Source organism: Armigeres subalbatus, chromosome 1 (assembly GCF_024139115.2).
Source record: "Armigeres subalbatus isolate Guangzhou_Male chromosome 1, GZ_Asu_2, whole genome shotgun sequence".
In the NCBI taxonomy this organism is placed as follows: domain Eukaryota; kingdom Metazoa; phylum Arthropoda; class Insecta; order Diptera; family Culicidae; genus Armigeres; species Armigeres subalbatus.
The window spans coordinates 33,771,456-33,790,390 of record NC_085139.1 but is presented as its reverse complement, the minus strand read 5'-3'; the positions used below and the strand labels follow the sequence as shown (position 1 = coordinate 33,790,390).

The following is an 18,935-nucleotide window of genomic DNA, read 5'->3' as shown; positions in this document are numbered from 1 at the left end:
ACTTTAATTTTCAACTTTTACCAACAAAGTATGTATAGTGCTTTTTGAGGATCCACAGTGAAGAGATAAACACAATTTTAGAGCAATGTCCTAAAGATAAAATGACAAAAAAATATGTAAACTCGTGATGTATTGGACATTGGGGCAAAACGAGCCTCATAACTACATACAGAAGTGTTCCACGTCCTTGATTCTTAAATTCTTTGGAAAATTTCTTTTTGAATAAGCCCTTAATCTCTTCTGTAAGTTGTCGGTAAAAGAAGTTATTATTTTTTTCCTTTTTTGAAAGCGGATTACCTAATGTGCAATGAAGGAAAAAATATCATTTTTTTTGTGTATTTTTTACAACACCATCATTATTGTTCATTAATTATAATTTGTTCATTTGCTTATTTATTAAGTCACTGATTTACTAGGTTTCAAAATAAATTTATTGATTTATTATTTTTTGTTGTTGATATATTAGATTTTTGACTTTTCCATATAGATAGCAAATCATGTAAATATTGGACAGTTATGCTTGCAGCGGCAGTTTAGTAATTTATTAATTATTAATTTATTAATTTATCAATTTTTTTTATTCATCAATTTATTAATTTATTATTTCATTGATTTATAAATTTATAAATTTGTTTATTTATCAATTTGGTAATTTAATAATTTATTAACATACCTTTATAAACTTATTATGAAATATTTTTTACTATTTTACTATTTTATTTTTGATTATTTTATTATATTTATTTTTTTATTCGATAATTTATAAATTCATTCATTTCTGAATTTATTAATCTAAAAAATTATCCATTTATTAGGTTTTCAAATCAATAATTTTGTAATTTAATCGATTGTTCATTTTTTTTTATTTATCAACCCATTAATTTGAAGTCATTTATTTATTTATTAATTCTTTTGTTTATTCAAAGTCTTAGCTATATTAGTTATAAATGTTTGGCATACTTTTTCTGCTTTGCTACTACTGCATCATTTGATATGCTTCCGATATGCTTGTGCATCGTCTCTGTCGTTCACGGTGAACAGATTTTCAGAATGCTTTTGCCATTCGAACGTGAACGAGCTCCGTGGAATTTTTTTACCTGATTTACCAGAGAAAGCTTCTCTCCTCTCTGATATATACACCATATACGCCATTTATCCACCACAGCAATACAGGGAGAATGAAGAATCTAACAAGATGTGTAGATTGCCTCTCTGTCGTTTTCATCCTGCCTGTCTGTCTGCCCTCGTTTTTTTGGTACACACATGCTCGTATGCTCTTTGCGTTATGACCATCCACGAGGTACAGATATTAATATTAATTATCATTCAGAATGTTTGTGATTAGGTATACCTATATTAGTTTATTCAATAAAGTTGTTTATTTGAAATAGTTTATGTGAGTAATTTACATAATTTGGATAATGACTATCAAAAAAATCTTAGCACAGCAAAAATTATTGAATACATATTAAGACTTTCAAAAGTAAACACAACAATTAAATACGGTACGGATATACGATACGTGATCAATTGAATTTAATACACGAAAACTTGAGCAAAAATTGTTTTTTTTTATTGGCGAACTGGTCAAATATTCAATCAGTAATTAACACTATTCGAACAAATGAATAATAATTTTTTTTTTAAATGAGATGAAGAAAAGTATTAAACAAATGTAAGCCAAAATAGAAAGTCAAAAATGATATCTAGCAAAAGTAAAAAAAAATTAAAAAACTCCTCATCAAATTAAACTTGTTACTACATGTCAAAATCAATCGTTCAAATGGGATAGAAGTCACTAGATAGAAAATTAGAAGAAATTACTTCTCTTTTCGTAAATTCGTATTTTCTTAACTATAATTGCATTATTGAACATTATTGTATTAATGTGTGGAACAGAATGAATCATGTGAATTACATGCTTCGTGGGTAGTTTTGCCAGAACTCCTTTGATGCGAACCAATCGAAAGATAATATTTGGATTCAGGTCAATTGATCACCGGAACTTGTTAATTCAGCTTTGAACGGTGCAAAATGTATACATTTGGTAGCACAGTTGAAAATTTGCCATTCAGAAATCATTAAGTACATGTACCTACTGGCTTTTCTTAACAAAATTCCCGAACATTTAAACGAAAAGATGATTAAAATTAATCATCTTGATCAATATCGTTCCGTAGATTACCCACTCAAATAATTCATATACATATATGCGACAATATGTTTCATTTTTATTTTCTTCGTTTACTACTGCACACTTACTTGCTGCCTGCATTCGTGGGCAATAATTCAACACTTCCAACTAGACTCGATTATCCACGACGATGTTCACTGTGAAATTATCGCTCTTTCTCACCTCTTGTTCATGTTCATGTTCACGGGAGGTGTACAGAGGGCTTTACTGAGGAAAGAAGCCCACCTCACTGCATCACTATTCCAGGCTCCAAGACACGATGATGTCCGTTGGATCACATGCACATCCGTAAAATCAGTGCGTCAATGCCAAATTGTGACGCTGCATTGAACAAAAATAGTCAACATGTGATACCACCACGACAGGATATGTCTTTGGTTGCCATATCAGTGCTAATGGCGTAAGCCCACCCATCGCGGCAAGATCACATATCCGAGGGGAGGGATATACGTTTTCTTTTTCCATATTCCGATCCTTTTCGGTTCTTATTCAAGGATTCGAATATGTATTGTCGTTTTTTCGTTAAGTATAGTTTTGCAACTGTTAACCTCAGGTGGCGAACTAGTTTCAGGCGGTAATAAAAAAAAATTGAAATAAAAAAGAGCTTCAAACCGTCATTCCCTGTTTATGTTTTGTCTCTTTTTTCTCGAAAAACTTAAATTATAAATAAATTTGATTTTTGTTGGAATTCGGACCACTAATTACCGTACTTGCGCGCTTTTTCAACAACGCATGAATTCTTCTGAAAGTTAGCCGAGAATTCCTCCAAAAGATTCTCTGGAAGTTCCTCCGAGAATTCCTCCGGAAGTTTCTTTGGAAATTCCTCCAGGAACTTCACCGAGTTTTTTCTCCGGAAGTTCTACCGGGAATTCCTCCAGAAGGTGCTCCGGTATTTTTTCCTAAAATTCCTCAGGGAATTCTTCCTGAAGTTCCTTCGAAAATGGCTCCGGAAGTTCCACCTGGAATGCCTTCGAAAATTCCTTCGGGAATTCCTCCGGAAATTCTTCTGAAAAAATCATCTGGTATTCCTCCGAAAATTCTTTCGTGAATTCATTCGTAAGTTCCTTCAGATATTCTTCTAGACGTTTCATTGGATGCTCCTCCAGCATTCTCTCCGGAAATTCTTCCAAAAGTTTCTCCGGAAATTGCTCCAGAAATTCCTCCGGGAATTCATCCGGAAGTTCCTCCGGGAATTCCTCCGGGAATTCCTCCTCCGAAAGATCCTTCAGTAGTTCCTTTAGGAATCATTCCAGAAGCTCCTCCGAAATTTCCTCCGGGAATTCCTCCGGAAGTTCCTCCGGGAATTCCTCCGGAAGTTCCTCCGGGAATTCCTCCGGAAGTTCCTCCGGGAATTCCTCCGGAAGTTCCTCCGGGAATTCCTCCGGAAGTTCCTCCGGGAATTCCTCCGGAAGTTCCTCCGGGAATTCCTCCGCAAGTTCCTCCGAGAATTCCTCCGGAAGTTCCTCCGGGAATTCCTCCGGAAGTTCCTCCGGAAGTTCTTCCGGGAATTGCAATTTGCAATTCCTCCTTATCTAGAAACCCCTCACTATTTTTTTTAGGAAATGCATGAGAAAATTTCTTTTCTTATCTCCAAGTTTTACTTCTAGACATTTCTTCAGCTATTCTTCCAGAAATATCTCCGGCATTTCTTTCAGGAACTCTTTCTTTAATACCTCCGGGATAACTTCCACGAAATTTTCCGGGAATACCTCCATAAATTTCATTCTGGAATATACTTCAAGAATTCCTCTAGAAATTTCTTTAGGAATTTCTCCCGGAATTCGTCCAAGTATTTCCCCGGAAATTCTTAAAGCTATTTTTCCGGGAATTCTTCAGGTACTTCTCCAGGAATTCCTTCAGTAATTTCTCCGGGAATTTTTCCGCAGAATTGTCCTAGAATTGTTTCCGGACTTCACACGGAATTTACTCCAGAAATTCATTTGAGAGTTCCTCCAGGAATTTCTTCAAAACAAACTCCCGGGAATTCATCCGGTAATTTCTTCAGCAATTCATCTGGAAATAGTTTCAGGATTTCATCTTGAAATTTCTGCATTAATTCCTTCTGGTATTTTTCCGGGAATTCCTTCAGATATTTCTCCGGAAATTCCTTTAGGAACTGCTCCAAAATTATTTCAGGACTTCCTTGTGGAAGTTCTTCCGGGAGCTTCTCCTGGAATTTTTCCAAGAATTTCCCAGGGAATCCCTCCACGAACTTTACAGGGAAGAATGTTTGAAAGGAATTTGACGGGAAATGGGATTTCGGAAGTTTTTCTAGAAATTCAACTCCGGATATTCCACCGGATGTTCCTCTGAAAATTCCTCCGGGAGTTCCACCAGTAGTTCCTCTGGGAGTTCATTCAGGTTTTTTTTTCAGGAATTCATTTAGGCTTTCTTTAACAATTTATCTACAAATTCCTCGGAGAATTCTTCCGGGGGGTCTTTTAAGAATTCTTCCAGGAGCTCTTTCGGGAATTCTTACGGAAGTTCATCCAGGAGTTCTTACGATAGTTCCTCCTCCATTTTTTCCTCCCGAAGTTTTTCCTGTAGTTCCTCAAGAAATTCCTCCAGAAGTGCCACCGGCAGTTCCCCCAGAAATTCCTCCGGAAATTACTCTGGGAGTTCCTCCTGACAGGAACACCCGGAGGAACTGCCGGTGAAACTCTCGGAGGAATACTCGAAGAAACTGCTGGAGGAGCTCCCATAAGAACTCCCGGAGGAACTCCTAGAATAATTCCTAGAGGACCTCCCAGAGGAACTCCCAGAGAAACTATCGGAAGACTTTCGGGACGAATTTCCAGCTAAATTTCTGAAGAAAGCCTAAATGATTACCTGCTGGTAGAACTCCCGGAAGAATTCCCGGAGAAACTCCTGGATGAATTGCCGGTGGAATTCCCGGAGGAACTCTCGGAGGAATCCTCGAAGCAACTTCCGGAAGAATTTCTGAAGAAACTCCCGGGAGAATTTTCAAAGGAACCCCCGGAGGAACTGCCAGTGAACTACCAGAATAATTCTCGGAAAAAATCTTCAAATCTAATCAAAAAGACAAATCAGAATCTCGTCCAGCTGAAACCTTTGTAGGGGTATGTAGCTGGACCATCATCATCATCAGAGGAGAATTCCCTGAGGAACTACCAGAGAAATTCTCGGAGGAGCTTCTGGTGGATTTTTTATATAAATTCCTAAAGAATCCTAAATGAATTTCAATTCTGGAGAAAATTCCCGGAAGAATTTTCAGAAGAACCACCGTAGGAACTGCCGATAGAACTACCGGAATAATTCTCGAAAGGTACTCTCGGAGGAATGAAGGAATTCTTGGAGGAACTGCCGGTGGAACTCCCAGAGGAATTTTCGGTGAAACTCCTGGGAGATCCCAGTGGAAATCTTGAAGTTTCCACCGGAATTCTTTCAGAATTTATTTGGAAATTAATCTAGGAATTCCTCCGAAATCGATTTAATTTCATTTTCGGTATAATTTCAGTATAAATTTTCGGTGGAATTTTTGGAGCAATTCTTTGAAATTTCGAATAATTTCGAAACTTTCACGGAAAATTTTATGGAATTTACACAAGAAATTCTAAGATTTTTCGCGAAATTCTCAGGAATGTTTACTGGCAATTCTGCGGAATTTCCACGGAACATTCTTAGGAATTCCACGGTGAAATTTTTCAGATTTTTTTATGAGAAACAGCACGAAAGAATTATCTGAAGAATTCTCTGAAGAACTTATGAAGGAGTTCGTAAATGAAGGTGGAATTTTCGGATCAATTCCCGGCGAATTTTATGGTGGAATTCCTGAAGACATTGCCGAAGAAGTTGCTGGATGCATTCCTAAAGAATTCCGGATAGAATGCCTGGAGCAATTGTTGAAGGAATTCCTGGAGAAAGCTTGCACATTGTTTTTTTCTGCCTGTTTTATAATAAATAATATTTCAGAGAGGATTTGTTTAAAAATTCAGATGTATTGTTCTAGTAATCTAAAACTCATGGAAGAATGCAGGATTTTTATAATAATAATTGATATAGCCGATTTTATATTTTTTCTGAATACAAATTTTGTTAATAACTTTCTCACTTTATTTAAAAATATCTGATGAGCAATAAATCATGCATTTTTAAATCCATTATTGTTTTAATAATTATTGTTGTTAGAGAAGTTAGGTTTAACTTCGCTAGTCCCCTATTCCGGTTTTCAACTTTTTTTAATATAGGTAGTGGCCCGCCACTCTCCCCCACATCACCAACTTAATTAAGTATACAAAACGCTGACTTCAACGCCCAGCGTGAAGCGACGCGCAACGCGCTATTGTGATTCTTTACTGATGGTTGTGGATTTGGTTTCAAAGTTTTTGGAACTTAGGAGAAAATAGTGCCAAGTACTAATATTCATGTGTTTTTTATAAAACTACGATTCAAAAGACCTAAAAAAGTTGCCCCCCCTACTCGAAATCCTGGCTACACCCAGTTTATGCATCGTTAGCCGTTGTCATTCGTTACGGTATGCAGACTGACCGGTCCGATTACCAGCCTGTACATTTCTTTCCTTTCTACTTGAGCATTCATGTCATGAAGCTTATTGAAGCATAATCTGACAAAATAATTTAAATGACAACAGCGTCTTAGCGTTCTAGTACTTATGCTGTGTAGAGAAACGAGAAGGAACAGTTTTGTCACGCAAAATCAAAGAAAATGAAAACGAAATAAAACTATTATAATCAATTATTTGCGAGCGTCTTAGAGGGGATGTTACACGTTACACGGTTAAACGACTATTTTCTTCCTTTTACTTCCGCTAATTAATTTTTAGATATCATACAGATACGCATTTCGTCCTCCACCTGAGGACTTCTTCAGTGTTTTTGTTATCGGCCGTTATCGAGTCGATAACAAAAACACTGACGAAGTCCTCAAGTGGAGGACGAAATGTATCTGTTTGATACCTAAAAAATAATTAGTTAAAGTAAAAGGAAAAAAAATAGTCGTTTAAAACTATTATGTTATGTTAAAAAAGCAGCAGGGGCTATGTCCAAGGGCTTGACGATCCCTCACCAGGCCATCTGCGAGTTGTGGCGCCTGCCTAGGATGTGGTGGGGTTTGACAGTGGGCCTTGTTAAACCTCTATAAAAAGCTGCATGTATCCGCAAGTAGGCTCCGCCAAAGCGACCGTGTGCCCCTCAAAGCGCACAAGCCCAAGTCCTGGTGTTAGGTGGGACGCTAAACAGCCCTGACACGACGGCCCTCCGACGAGACCGGAGGTTTGCGCAGGCCCAATACGCCGCCTTTAAAAACAACTATTACGAACGACATAGAAGATAATACGACTTGATACAATCGGAAACGACCTAGGCGACGAATTCAGGATCACGATTGGAAGCTTGGAACATGGAACTGCAAGTCGCTAGGCTTCGTAGGTTGCGACAGGATAATCTACGATGAATTACATCCCCGCAACTTCGATGTCGTAGCGCTGCAGGAAATCTGTTGGACAGGACAGAAAATGTGGAAAAGCGGGCATCGAGCGGCTACCTTCTACCAAAGCTGCGGCACCACCAACGAGCTGGGAACCGGCTTCATAGTGCTGGGAAAGATGCGCCAACGCGTGATTGGGTGGCAGCCAATCAACGCAAGGATGTGCAAGCTGAGGATAAAAGGCCGTTTCTTCAACTATAGCATCATCAACGTGCACTGCCCACACGAAGGGAGATCTGACGACGAGAAAGAAGCGTTCTATGCGCAGCTGGAGCAGACATACGATGGATGCCCACTGCGGGACGTCAAAATTGTCATCGGTGACACGAACGCTCAGGTAGGAAGGGAGGAAATGTATAGACCGATCATCGGACCGGATGGTCTGCACACCGTATCGAATGACAACGGCCAACGATGCATAAACTTCGCAACCTCCCGCGGAACAGTAGTCCGAAGCACCTTCTTTCCCCGCAAAAATATCCACAAGGCCACATGGAGATCACCTAACCAAGAAACGGAAAACCAATTCGACCACGTTCTAATCGACGGTAAATTCTTCTCCGACATCACGAACGTCCGCACTTACCGCAGTGCGAATATTTAATCCGACCACTACCTCGTTGCAGTATGCCTGCACTCAAAACTCTCGACGGTGTACAACACGCGTCGAATTCGGACGCCGCGGCTTAACATTGGGCGGTTACAAGACGTTAGACTAGCCCAAGAATACGCGCAGCAGCTGGAAGTGGCACTCCCAACGGAAGAGTAGCTAGGCGCAGCGTCTCTTGAAGATGGCTGGAAAGATATTCGATCCGCCATTGAAAGCACCGCAACCACTACACTAGGCACGGTGGCTCCGGATCAGAGAAACGACTTGTATGACGGCGAATGTGAACAGTTAGTTGAGGAGAAGAATGCAATCTGTAGATTGCTGCAACACCGCACGAACGAGGCACGATACAAACGGGCGCGGAACAGACAAAACTCGATTTTCCGGAGGGAAAAGCGCCAGCAGGAAGATCAAGACCGTGAAGAGACGGAGGAACTGTACAGCGCTAATAACGCACGAAAGTTCTATGAGAAGTTGAACCGTTCACGTAAGGGCCACGTGCCATAGCCCGATATGTGTAAGGACATAAACGGGAACCTTCTAACAAACGAGCGTGAGGTGGTGGCAGCACTACGAAGAGCACCTGAATATATGGCAGATGTGGCAGACAACGGTGGCGATATGGTAATGAACCTAGGAGTACGCGCGCAGGATATGCGACTTCCGGCTCCGAATCTCCAGGAAATCCAGGAGGAGATCGGCCGGCTGAAAAACAACAAAGCCCTTTGAGTTGATCAACTACCAGGAGAGCTATTTAAACACGGTGGTGAGGCACTGGCTAGAGCGCTGCATTGGGTCATTACCAAGATTTGGGAGGAGGAAGTTTTGCCGTAGGAGTGGATGGAAGGTGTCGTGTGTCCCATCTACAAAAAGGGCGATAAGCTGAATAGTAGCAACTACCGCGCAATCACATTGCTGAACGCCGCCTACAAGGTACTCTCCCAAATTTTATGCCGTCGACTAGTACCAACTGCAAGGGAGTTCGTGGGGCAGTACCAGGCGGGTTTTATGGGCGAACGCTCCACCACGGACCAGGTGTTCGCCAAACGTCAGGTATTGCAGATATGCCGCGAATACAACGTGTCCACACATCATCTATTTATCGACTTCAAAGCCGCATATGATACAATCGACCGGGACCAGCTATGGCAGCTAATGCACGAAAACGGATTTCCGGATAAACTGGTACGGTTGATCAAGGCGACGATGGATCGGGTGATTTGCGTAGTTCGAGTTTCAGGGGCATTCTCGAGTCCCTTCGAAACGGGCAGAGGGTTACGGCCAGGTGATGGTCTTTCGTGTCTGCTATTCAACATTGTTTGGAAGGAGTAATACGAAGGGCAGGAATTGGCACGAGTGGTACGATTTTCACGAAGTCCGTCCAGTTATTCAGTTTCGCAAACGACATTGATATCATGGCACGTAATTTTGAGAGGATGGAGGAAGCCTACATCAGACTGAAAAGGGAAGCTAAACGGATTGGACTAGTCATCAACGCGTCGAAGACGAAGTACATGATAGGAAAAGGCTCAAGTGAGGTCAATGTAAGCCACCCACCACGAGTTTCTATCGGTGGTGACGAAATCGAGGTGGTTGAAGAATTCGTGTACTTGGGCTCACTGGTGACCGCCGATAACGATACCAGCAGATAAATTTGGAGACGCAGCATGGCAGGAAATCGTACGTACTTTGAACTTCGCAAAACGCTCCGACCGAATAGAGTTCGCCGCTGTACCAAACTGACAATCTGCAAAACGCTCATTAGACCGGTAGTCCTCTACGGACACGAGACCTGGACGATGCTCGTGGAGGACCAACGCGCACTTGGAGTTCTCGAAAGGAAAGTGCTGCGTACCATCTATGGTGGGGTGCAGATGGCGGACGATATGTGGCGGAGGCGAATGAAACACGAGTTGCATCAGCTGTTGGGAGAACCATCCGTCGTTCACACCGCGAAAATCGGAAGACTGCGGTGGGCCGGGCACGTAGCCAGAATGTCGGACAGTAATCCGGTGAAAATGGTCCTCGACAACGATTCAACGGGAACAAGAAGGCGAAGTGCACAGCGGGAAATGTGGATCGATCAGGTGGAGGACGATTTGCGAACCTTCCCACAATGGTCGGATTCGTCAAATTTCACGACATAAATCAATAACTCGAAAACCATCAGTGCTAGAGTTTTGACGTCTTCAGAAGAAATGATCTACAAGAAGAGATCTATTTTTGGTGTAAGTTGTCATTAGGGTGGCCCTTCGGTGAAATTTTTTTGGAAACGTATTTTTTTAGCCTTTTGAGTTAGGAGTTCATATAATTCTACAAAGTTGTAGAGAATTTAATTCTAAGCATTTTTGCTTAATAAACATTTATTTTATCTCATATAGGTGATGTTTTATGACAAAATTTCTAAATTTAGATAGGGTGGTCCCGAAAAATATAGTTTTTAGCTTCTACTTTCATCAATACAGAATATTTTCAAAAACTGTCTTCGCATCGCTTTACGGTCTTTGTATGGCGCATCTTTTGATTACATAAGATGGTGGATAGCTTCATTTTCAAGCATATTATAAGCGTTTTTTCATGAAAAAGTGATATTTTTCTGAGCATTCTACTGTAGCTAGTAGCAAATATTAGCAAACATTTCAATCGTAATCTGAAAGTATACATGCAATCCCATCAAATCCATGGTATTTCATTTGTCCATCTTTGTCCACTTTTGTTTGACAATAGTATTATTTTTGTACGAAAAATTAGGGTGAAACACATATATCATCTTTTGGATTTTCACAATATTTGGTAGAATAAAAGACAAGAACACCGTCTTCGACCAGAGGTCATACAGACTGAACACTTAACACCTAGACAACTGACAGGACACATAATACCCAGTGGACCGGTGGAGAATTTTTCGATCACGAAATGTTTCCTTCTTACCGAGGCGGGATTCGAGCCCACGCTCCATAGTCCATGCCTCTAGACGATTGACGGCGCTAACCGCACGACCACAAAGCCCACAAAGAATCGTTCTTTATCTAAAATGTTTAAATCAACTCGTGTGAAAAAGGAGTTGAAAAAACCATTTTGACATTTAAACGATTTTCCGAGTGTTCTAATGAAATAAATGCTTAAGAGCGCTACTTTTGTGGCGAAATACAAAATCATAAAATTCAAGTTTGTTTTTCATGGTTAATTCGCAGAATAACTTCATTTTCACAGTTCCTAAGTGAGGGTCGCCAATGACTACATGTCATTCCATGAACATTGATAATTGGTCCAGTAGTTCAAAAATTATGTTTTAACATTTTTTTCAAAAATGTTGATTTTTTCGACCACCCTGGATCGAAATCGGACAAAATTAAAAATTGAGTTTATCTATTTTAGAAAAAAGAATAATTCTACCAAATATTGCGAAAATCAGAGATATGGTATATGTGTTTCCCATGGAAGAGCTGATTTTTCATACAAAAACTAATATGATTATCAAATAAAAGTGCAATTAATTGCATATTATTCGGCAACTCGGCCGTACGAAAACCATTTTTTTGTTAAATATCTTGGCTGTGCATATGCACAGCATATGTTTCGAAATGGACAAATTGATATGAAATTTGCGAAAAAGAATCCACGTGTCTTGGAGGGACTCGAACCCTCAACCTCCTACTCTCTAGATAGGCGTGATAACCCCTACACAACAAGACCACTTAAAGGTAACGTTTGCGGAAAAGCCATCAGAATCCGAGTACCAACCTCCACCGCGGTTAGCTCTTTTTTGCAAATTGAATATCTTTCGGATGCTTGATTTGTCCAATCTCCACATGTGCTTTACTGTTGTATATCCACAGCCAAGCGAGTGCACATTGTTTATTAAACGAGAGGATCGCACTCCATGCCCCCCAGCAACGGACTGGGCGGGACGGTATAGAATGCGAATTCAAATATGCATATGCACAGTAGGGTGGCTCAAAAAACACTTTTCCAAATTTTTTGATGGGCCGTCCTCTTATTCGGTTCTATTTGATGCCCTGATTCTCTGGACAAAATTTCAGCCAAATCGGACAACGTTTGGGCGATGCTAAACTCGTTAGAAGTTTATATAGAAAAATGCATGCAGAAACATCCAAAAACAGTGATTTGCAGTTGGACGGCACAATTTTCAATCAAGAACCATGATACTCTTTCGGTTCTTGTAGAATTAAATACAGAATGTACTGCTGAAAACCGCGAGAAGATTAGAGTTTATAAGGCAAAGATATTAGCATTTTACTGGAGTGCTGTAGGGGTGAATTTATTTCTTTTCAAAGGTAAAAGAAACGAAATTTGTTCAAACCCCACTTCAGAGAAATGCTAATAACTTAGCCGGGCAAACTCTAATCTTCTCGCGGTTTTCTGCATAACATTCTGTATTAAATTCTTTAAGATCTGAATGAGTATCATAGTTCTTCATCGTAAGTTGTGTAGTCCAGCTGCGATTTACTGTTTTTGGATGTTTCTGCATACATTTTGGCATATAAACTTCCAACGAGTTAAGCACCGCCCAAACGTTGACCGATTTGGCTGAAATTTGGTCCAGAGCATCAGGGCATCTAATAGAACCGAATAAGAAGGCGGCCCATTAAAAAAATTGAAAAAAGTTTTTCCCATACTAATTTGAGCCACCCTAATGCACAGCCAAGATATTTAACAAAAAAATGGTTTTCGTACGGCCGAGTTGCCGAATAATATGCAATTAATTGTAATCAAGTGTCGGTCTTTCACCGTCATTAGTCGTCTGAGTACACGCGACCGTTTACGTAAAGGCAATCAAACTCATCAAATGCTTTAGCCAAGCAAGCCTTTGGCACAGCAGAGTGCGATTGAATTCGCATTCTATACCGTCCCGCCCAGTCCGTTGCTGGGGGGCATGGAGTGCGATCCTCTCGTTTAATAAACAATGTGCACTCGCTTGGCTGTGGATATACAACAGTAAAGCAAATGTGGAGATTGGGCAAATCAAAGCATCCGAAAGATATTCAATTTGCAAAAAAGAGAGCTAACCGCGGTGGAGGTTGGTACTCGGATTCTGATGGCTTTTCCGCAAACGTTACCTTTAAGTGGTCTTGTTGTGTAGGGGTTATCACGCCTATCTAGAGAGTAGGAGGTTGAGGGTTCGAGTCCCTCCAAGACACGTGGATTCTTTTTCGCAAATTTCATATCAATTTGTCCATTTCGAAACATATGCTGTGCATATGCACAGCCAAGATATTTAACAAAAAATAAAAGTGGACAAACATGGACAAATGAAATACCATGGATTTGATGGGCCTGCATGTATACTTTCAGATTACGATTGAAATGTTTGCTAATATTTGCTACTAGCTACAGTAGAATGCTCAGAAAAATATCACTTTTCCATGAAAAAACGCTTATAATATGCTTGAAAATGAAGCTATCAACCATCTTATGTAACCAAAAGATGCGCCATCCAAAGACCGTGAAGCGTTGCGAAGACTGTTTTTGAATATATTCTGTATTGATGAAAGTAGAAGCTAAAAACTATTTTTTTCGGGACCACCCTATCTAAATTTAGCAATTTTGTCATAAAACATCACCTATATGAGATAAAATAAATGTTTATTAAGCAAAAATGCTTGGAATTATATTCTCTACGACTTTGTAGAATTATATGAACTCCTAACTCAAAAGGGTAAAAAATACGTTTCCAAAAAAATTTCACCGAAGGGCCACCCTAATGACAACTTACACCAAAAATAGATCTCTTCTTGTAGATCATTTCTTCTGAAGACGTCAAAACTCTAACACTGATGTTTTTCGAGTTATCGATTTATGTCGTGAAATTTGACAAATCCGACCATTGTGCCTCCGTAGACTGCGTGATGGGCGACGTGCAACCATGGACCGAGCCACTCCGGCCTTAATCTGGTAATAAATAAATAAACTTCGCTTCAGAATCTCGGTATGTTTATCAAGTACCACCGCGGAGTAACTAAAATAAATTAAACGTGTCAGAAAAATCTTATCCTAAACTTTTAGAAATATGAACTAATCAGTTTTCTGGTGGTTGCAGAATCCCGAAATCCTAAGAATTGCTTTTAGAACTTCAAAAATGAAAAAAAATCTCCGCTCAGAGCAGATTCGAACTTAAGACGTCGTGAATGAAAGGCCTGAATCAAGACCTCATCTCTATAAACGCTTCGTTGTGCAAGTGCAAAAAATGTGCACAACATGTTTCAATTTTTCAATCATACCTTTATTGAAGTTTGATTAAATTCTCTTATTGGAGATATGAATAACAAGGCTGGGAAACGTGAAGAATCAACAATAGTTTTCCTAGAAACCCGTTCATTTGCCCAAGCGTAGTGAATTCTCGTGTGCAAGCGCACATTTTTGAACCCAAGTTTAAACCCGATTGCGCCTGGGTGTATCGGAGTTCAGGCTTGTGTTCAGATAGTTGATTCAAAAGTATGAGATTGCTAATGTGCCGTAATCTGAAAAAGTGACGTACACGTATACATACGTATACATTTTCTAAAAAATGGTGTAGTACTCATCGAGCTCTTTAACAGAAAAATGGAAAACATGCATGTTGTAAAATGGCTGTTACGTCACTTTTCCAGATTACGGCAGTAATGTCGTTACTGTTCGCGTAACTAACATCTAGGTTACTTCGATCTTAATCTGCTGACCATTTGGGTGTGCCAATTTTCATCAGCAACCTGTCAAAAGGGCAAAAGCCATACCATCAAAACTTCGAAAATGTTGATCAGATTTCTTTCTGATTTGTTCTTAGTCCAAATACATCACATTCGTACAGTTTTCTCTTCTTATCTTCTCCACAGTAGACCGGAACGACCATCGCATGATGTGGCCGATGTGCTGTTGTCGCTAAAACACGCCGTCCTAAAGCAAAGTCCGGATCCGCCGCAGCTCCCTCAGCCACCATCTCCCGGTGGTTTTGCCCCACCTCAGGCCTCGCTTTCGTACACCGTTCACCCGCAGATGCTCCTTTCGCCGGTTGGCCATCACAATCATAACTCGCACTACAGTCAAGCTCAATCTCAGAGTGGATCGTATCCCTCGAACTACTACGAAACGTCTTGTGCACAACATTCTACGCCAATCTATCCGAGCATGAGTGTGAACGTTAGCATGAATATGACAATGCACGGATACGGATCAGCGGACGGGACCATGCCAATGCAGTGCTCCCAGATGCAGTGGGGCCCACAGACACCGGGATCCTCCTCGGTGAATGTTCTGTACCCACCGCTACTCAGTCCGGTTCCATATCCGGCAGGTGCTACCTACTCGTTCACAGCAGACTTTAGGCCACAAAATCAAACGCAGAATCTATCACCAATCATGGAATCCTCCAAGGCTTCCAGCTTACAATCGCACCATCAAAAGTCGTACTACCAACCAATGGCGGCTGACTACTCTCCACCAAAAAGTCCCCCAGAATATGAGCAGACCGACTTCCAGCTCAAGATGAAAACCGAAAAATCACTGGGACTCAACTTCGAAGAAGAAGACGGAAGCGGCAGCGATGGCCAAAGTGGGGACAACAAACCGAATCTTTGCCGACTGTGTGGGAAAACCTACGCCAGGCCAAGCACGCTCAAAACACACCTGCGGACGCACTCCGGCGAGCGTCCGTACCGATGTTCGGATTGCAGCAAAAGTTTCAGCCAAGCTGCCAATCTGGCCGCTCACATCCGCACCCACACGGGGCAGAAACCGTTCCGGTGTCCGATTTGCGATCGTCGATTTTCGCAAAGCTCCAGCGTTACGACTCACATGCGCACTCATTCCGGCGAGCGGCCTTATCGCTGTCGGGCGTGTAAGAAGGCTTTCAGCGATAGTTCCACGCTTACGAAACATTTGAGGATACACAGCGGAGAAAAACCTTACCAGTGCAAGCTGTGTTTGTTGAGGTAAGTGTTATTTGCGCTTCTGCAAATAAAATTCTAGGAGATGCTTATAAAAACTAAACAAAAATCTTATCCGTCATTTTAGGTTCTCCCAGTCTGGCAACCTCAACCGGCACATGCGCGTCCATGGAACAAACGGTCAGGCTCTCATGACATGACAGCAGAAACAAACGCAGCCGCCTCCCCCACCACATCCGCCAGGGTCATTTGCGCACTCCTATGGACAACCTCAGACTGCGCTCCACCACCACTACAGTCGTGCGTCGTCCACGCTGATGGCAGCGTCGGCCGGCAGTGGAACGTCCACTGGATCAGCTTCATCTGCCCATTTGGGAAGCCCAGGCAGCAATACCTCGCTGGCAGCAGGGACGTCGTCCAACTATGGAAGCAGTATGCCGTTCTCCTCGATGGGAACCGCTGGAAGCAATTCCTACAATAGCTTTAACTTCAAACCATTCCCACCGGCGCCGCACCACCATCACCAGCTGTCCTACTTTGAGGAGTATCACCACTATCAACAGCAGCGCAACAAATACGATGATATAAGTCTGTTTAGGAACAACTTTGTAAATATATTCTAAGTGCTAAACAGATCTTAGTATCACATGTCACATGAACTCCGGTCTTCGGAATTCTTTTAAAAGTTGTAATTTTTCAGCAGTTCTTATTGTTAGGTGTCAAAATAGCGCGCTTAATCGTTAATTCTAGTCACAGCGTTCTCTGACGGACTGAAGCATCAAGCAGCCAATCAACGAGCAAATCGGTTATCAACTATAGACATTGGTAGCATTTTTTGAATACTCCCCTAACTGTTGTGCTGTAGGTTCCAAAAAATAGATTGTATGCGAGAAGTTGAAGGACATATGTGTGGATCATGCTAAAAATTTAAATAAAGGAAGTGATGTTCGAGTATAAAACTGGGTCGAAAATTCTTGTATGTTGTAATTGTGAACAAACCGTTGTAACATTTGAACATACAAATACGAAAAGATACAGTGGGCTAAGTATGCAGAGAGTTCAGGCAGACTAAGTAATCTTAATCTTGAATCTTGTCGACGACCATGGACAACGAAAATGTTTCGTCAGTCTATGGAGATCGGAGATGCTTCCGATTTTCCAAGGGTATGTTGAAAATGCGTTTTTCGTCTTGTCTTGTTTCTTGTCATTTTGTGACATGAACTTTTACCATTTTTCATGTTTGCTCCAGAAATAAGAACTGATTTGTCGAGCAATGCTGGCTGGAAATCGAAAATTCATCTGGAATATGCAGAGGAATGGTTGCGGCTCAACAGATTGACACCGCTTGAAGAGTCCTTCGTCGGCAAATACCAGGCAGGTTTTCATGAGGGCCGAACAACGACGGATCAAATGTTTACCTTGAGACAAATCCTTGATAAATTCCGGGAGTACAACTTGCAGACACACCATCTGTTTATTGATTTCAAGGCGGCGCACATAGGAGTACGTAGTGTAAAAGCGTGGCCAAAACTTATCATTTTGTCGGCTGTAAATGCATTCAATGAATTATTGACAGTGACTGATTTTCTACCCGCCGCTTCCTTATCCAGGCGCTATCGTATATGCGCAAATAGCCAGCATGAGTATGGCCACCAACAATTTGTATGGCGAAAGTCATCTAACGCGGGTTTTCTCAAAATTAGGAACCTTTCATGAAAAACTATTTGGTACCGGTTATGAAGGATGGTGTCCGCTACTACGCCTACCAAATATTTTTTTGATAATGGCGTCTAATATTGAAAAATCTAACGTTAGATGCCTTTCGCCATACTGATTTCAGAAAGTTAACTCCTAGTGTGCCGCTGTAAGCACGCTCAAAGTAGGCGATTCATTAACAGCAAAGGTGTATTTTTTTTGTTTTGTGCTATTTGTATTAAACTAGTAGTAAAGTATGATCACATGCGGCGTCAATTGTTGTTATTAGGTAGAGCACCACTTGGCGTAAGAACGCTGCTTTTGGGAACTACAGCGTGCTTGCAAAGAGTGGTGTCCTCCTCTGACTCTGTTATTGAGTATGACTTTTATGTTAATTTTCATTCTTTAATTATTACTTACTAAGATTTCCGAAGATGTGCTTTGTTTGTGCACTTCGACCATATAAATTTGTCATCGGATAATATTAAAGTCCCTGGATAATGTATTGATATTACAATCAATGGAGCAGATCAGATAAATTCGATGCACTTCAGCCGCTTTATTTCTTAACAACCCTTAACATGCGAAAAATGCGTATGCTTTTCATCAAAGTCCAACTCTTCTTTGAAAGCGAACCATTTTATGAGCTTTGTCGCTAAAATCATAAATATTTATTTTTTCCGCCTAGCTTTTCTTAGAAAACTTCACTATATTCAAATAAAAACAACTCACGATTGCGTGAGGATGCGTGAAATGTTTTTCATGGAGCTTATTGAGGAATCTCCAATCTTTCCAACGCTGACAATTTTGTTGCTTGATCGGGTTTGGAACCTAATTAAAAGTTTAATCTTGGAAAACATATTATTGTAAAACAGGTAAAAAATACTAGCAATTAATATCATCATTTTGGATCACCTAAAAAAATTTCAGATCGAATCATGCTTGGAAAGGATTTTACATACCCTCATTATTAGCACCTATATTGATTTTCATCTGAAAAATCAATAAAAACCCAGAAAAACACGATAAAACATGAACATTTTTTTATGGTGAAGTTTTGGCAGCCAGCATTGCTCACAAGTAATCA

The 18,935-nt window shown here is 40.7% G+C and overlaps 1 protein-coding gene across 5 annotated transcripts in view; it reads left to right on the top strand.

Moving 5' to 3' along the window:
* Positions 1-16,418, top strand: part of LOC134223620 (protein glass) — an 82,572-nt gene extending 66,154 nt beyond the window's left edge. For 4 of the 5 annotated variants that reach the window (XM_062702817.1, XM_062702813.1, XM_062702827.1 and 1 more), the window contains 2 exons: positions 15,104-16,198; positions 16,281-16,418. In XM_062702817.1, coding sequence (XP_062558801.1) covers positions 15,104-16,198; positions 16,281-16,353 — 1,168 coding nt within the window. In that variant the 3' untranslated portion in view covers positions 16,354-16,418. The remainder of the gene's footprint in view (positions 1-15,103; positions 16,199-16,280) is intronic. The other variant, XM_062702823.1, reaches the window with a different exon arrangement.
* Positions 16,419-18,935: the final 2,517 nt, after the last annotated feature.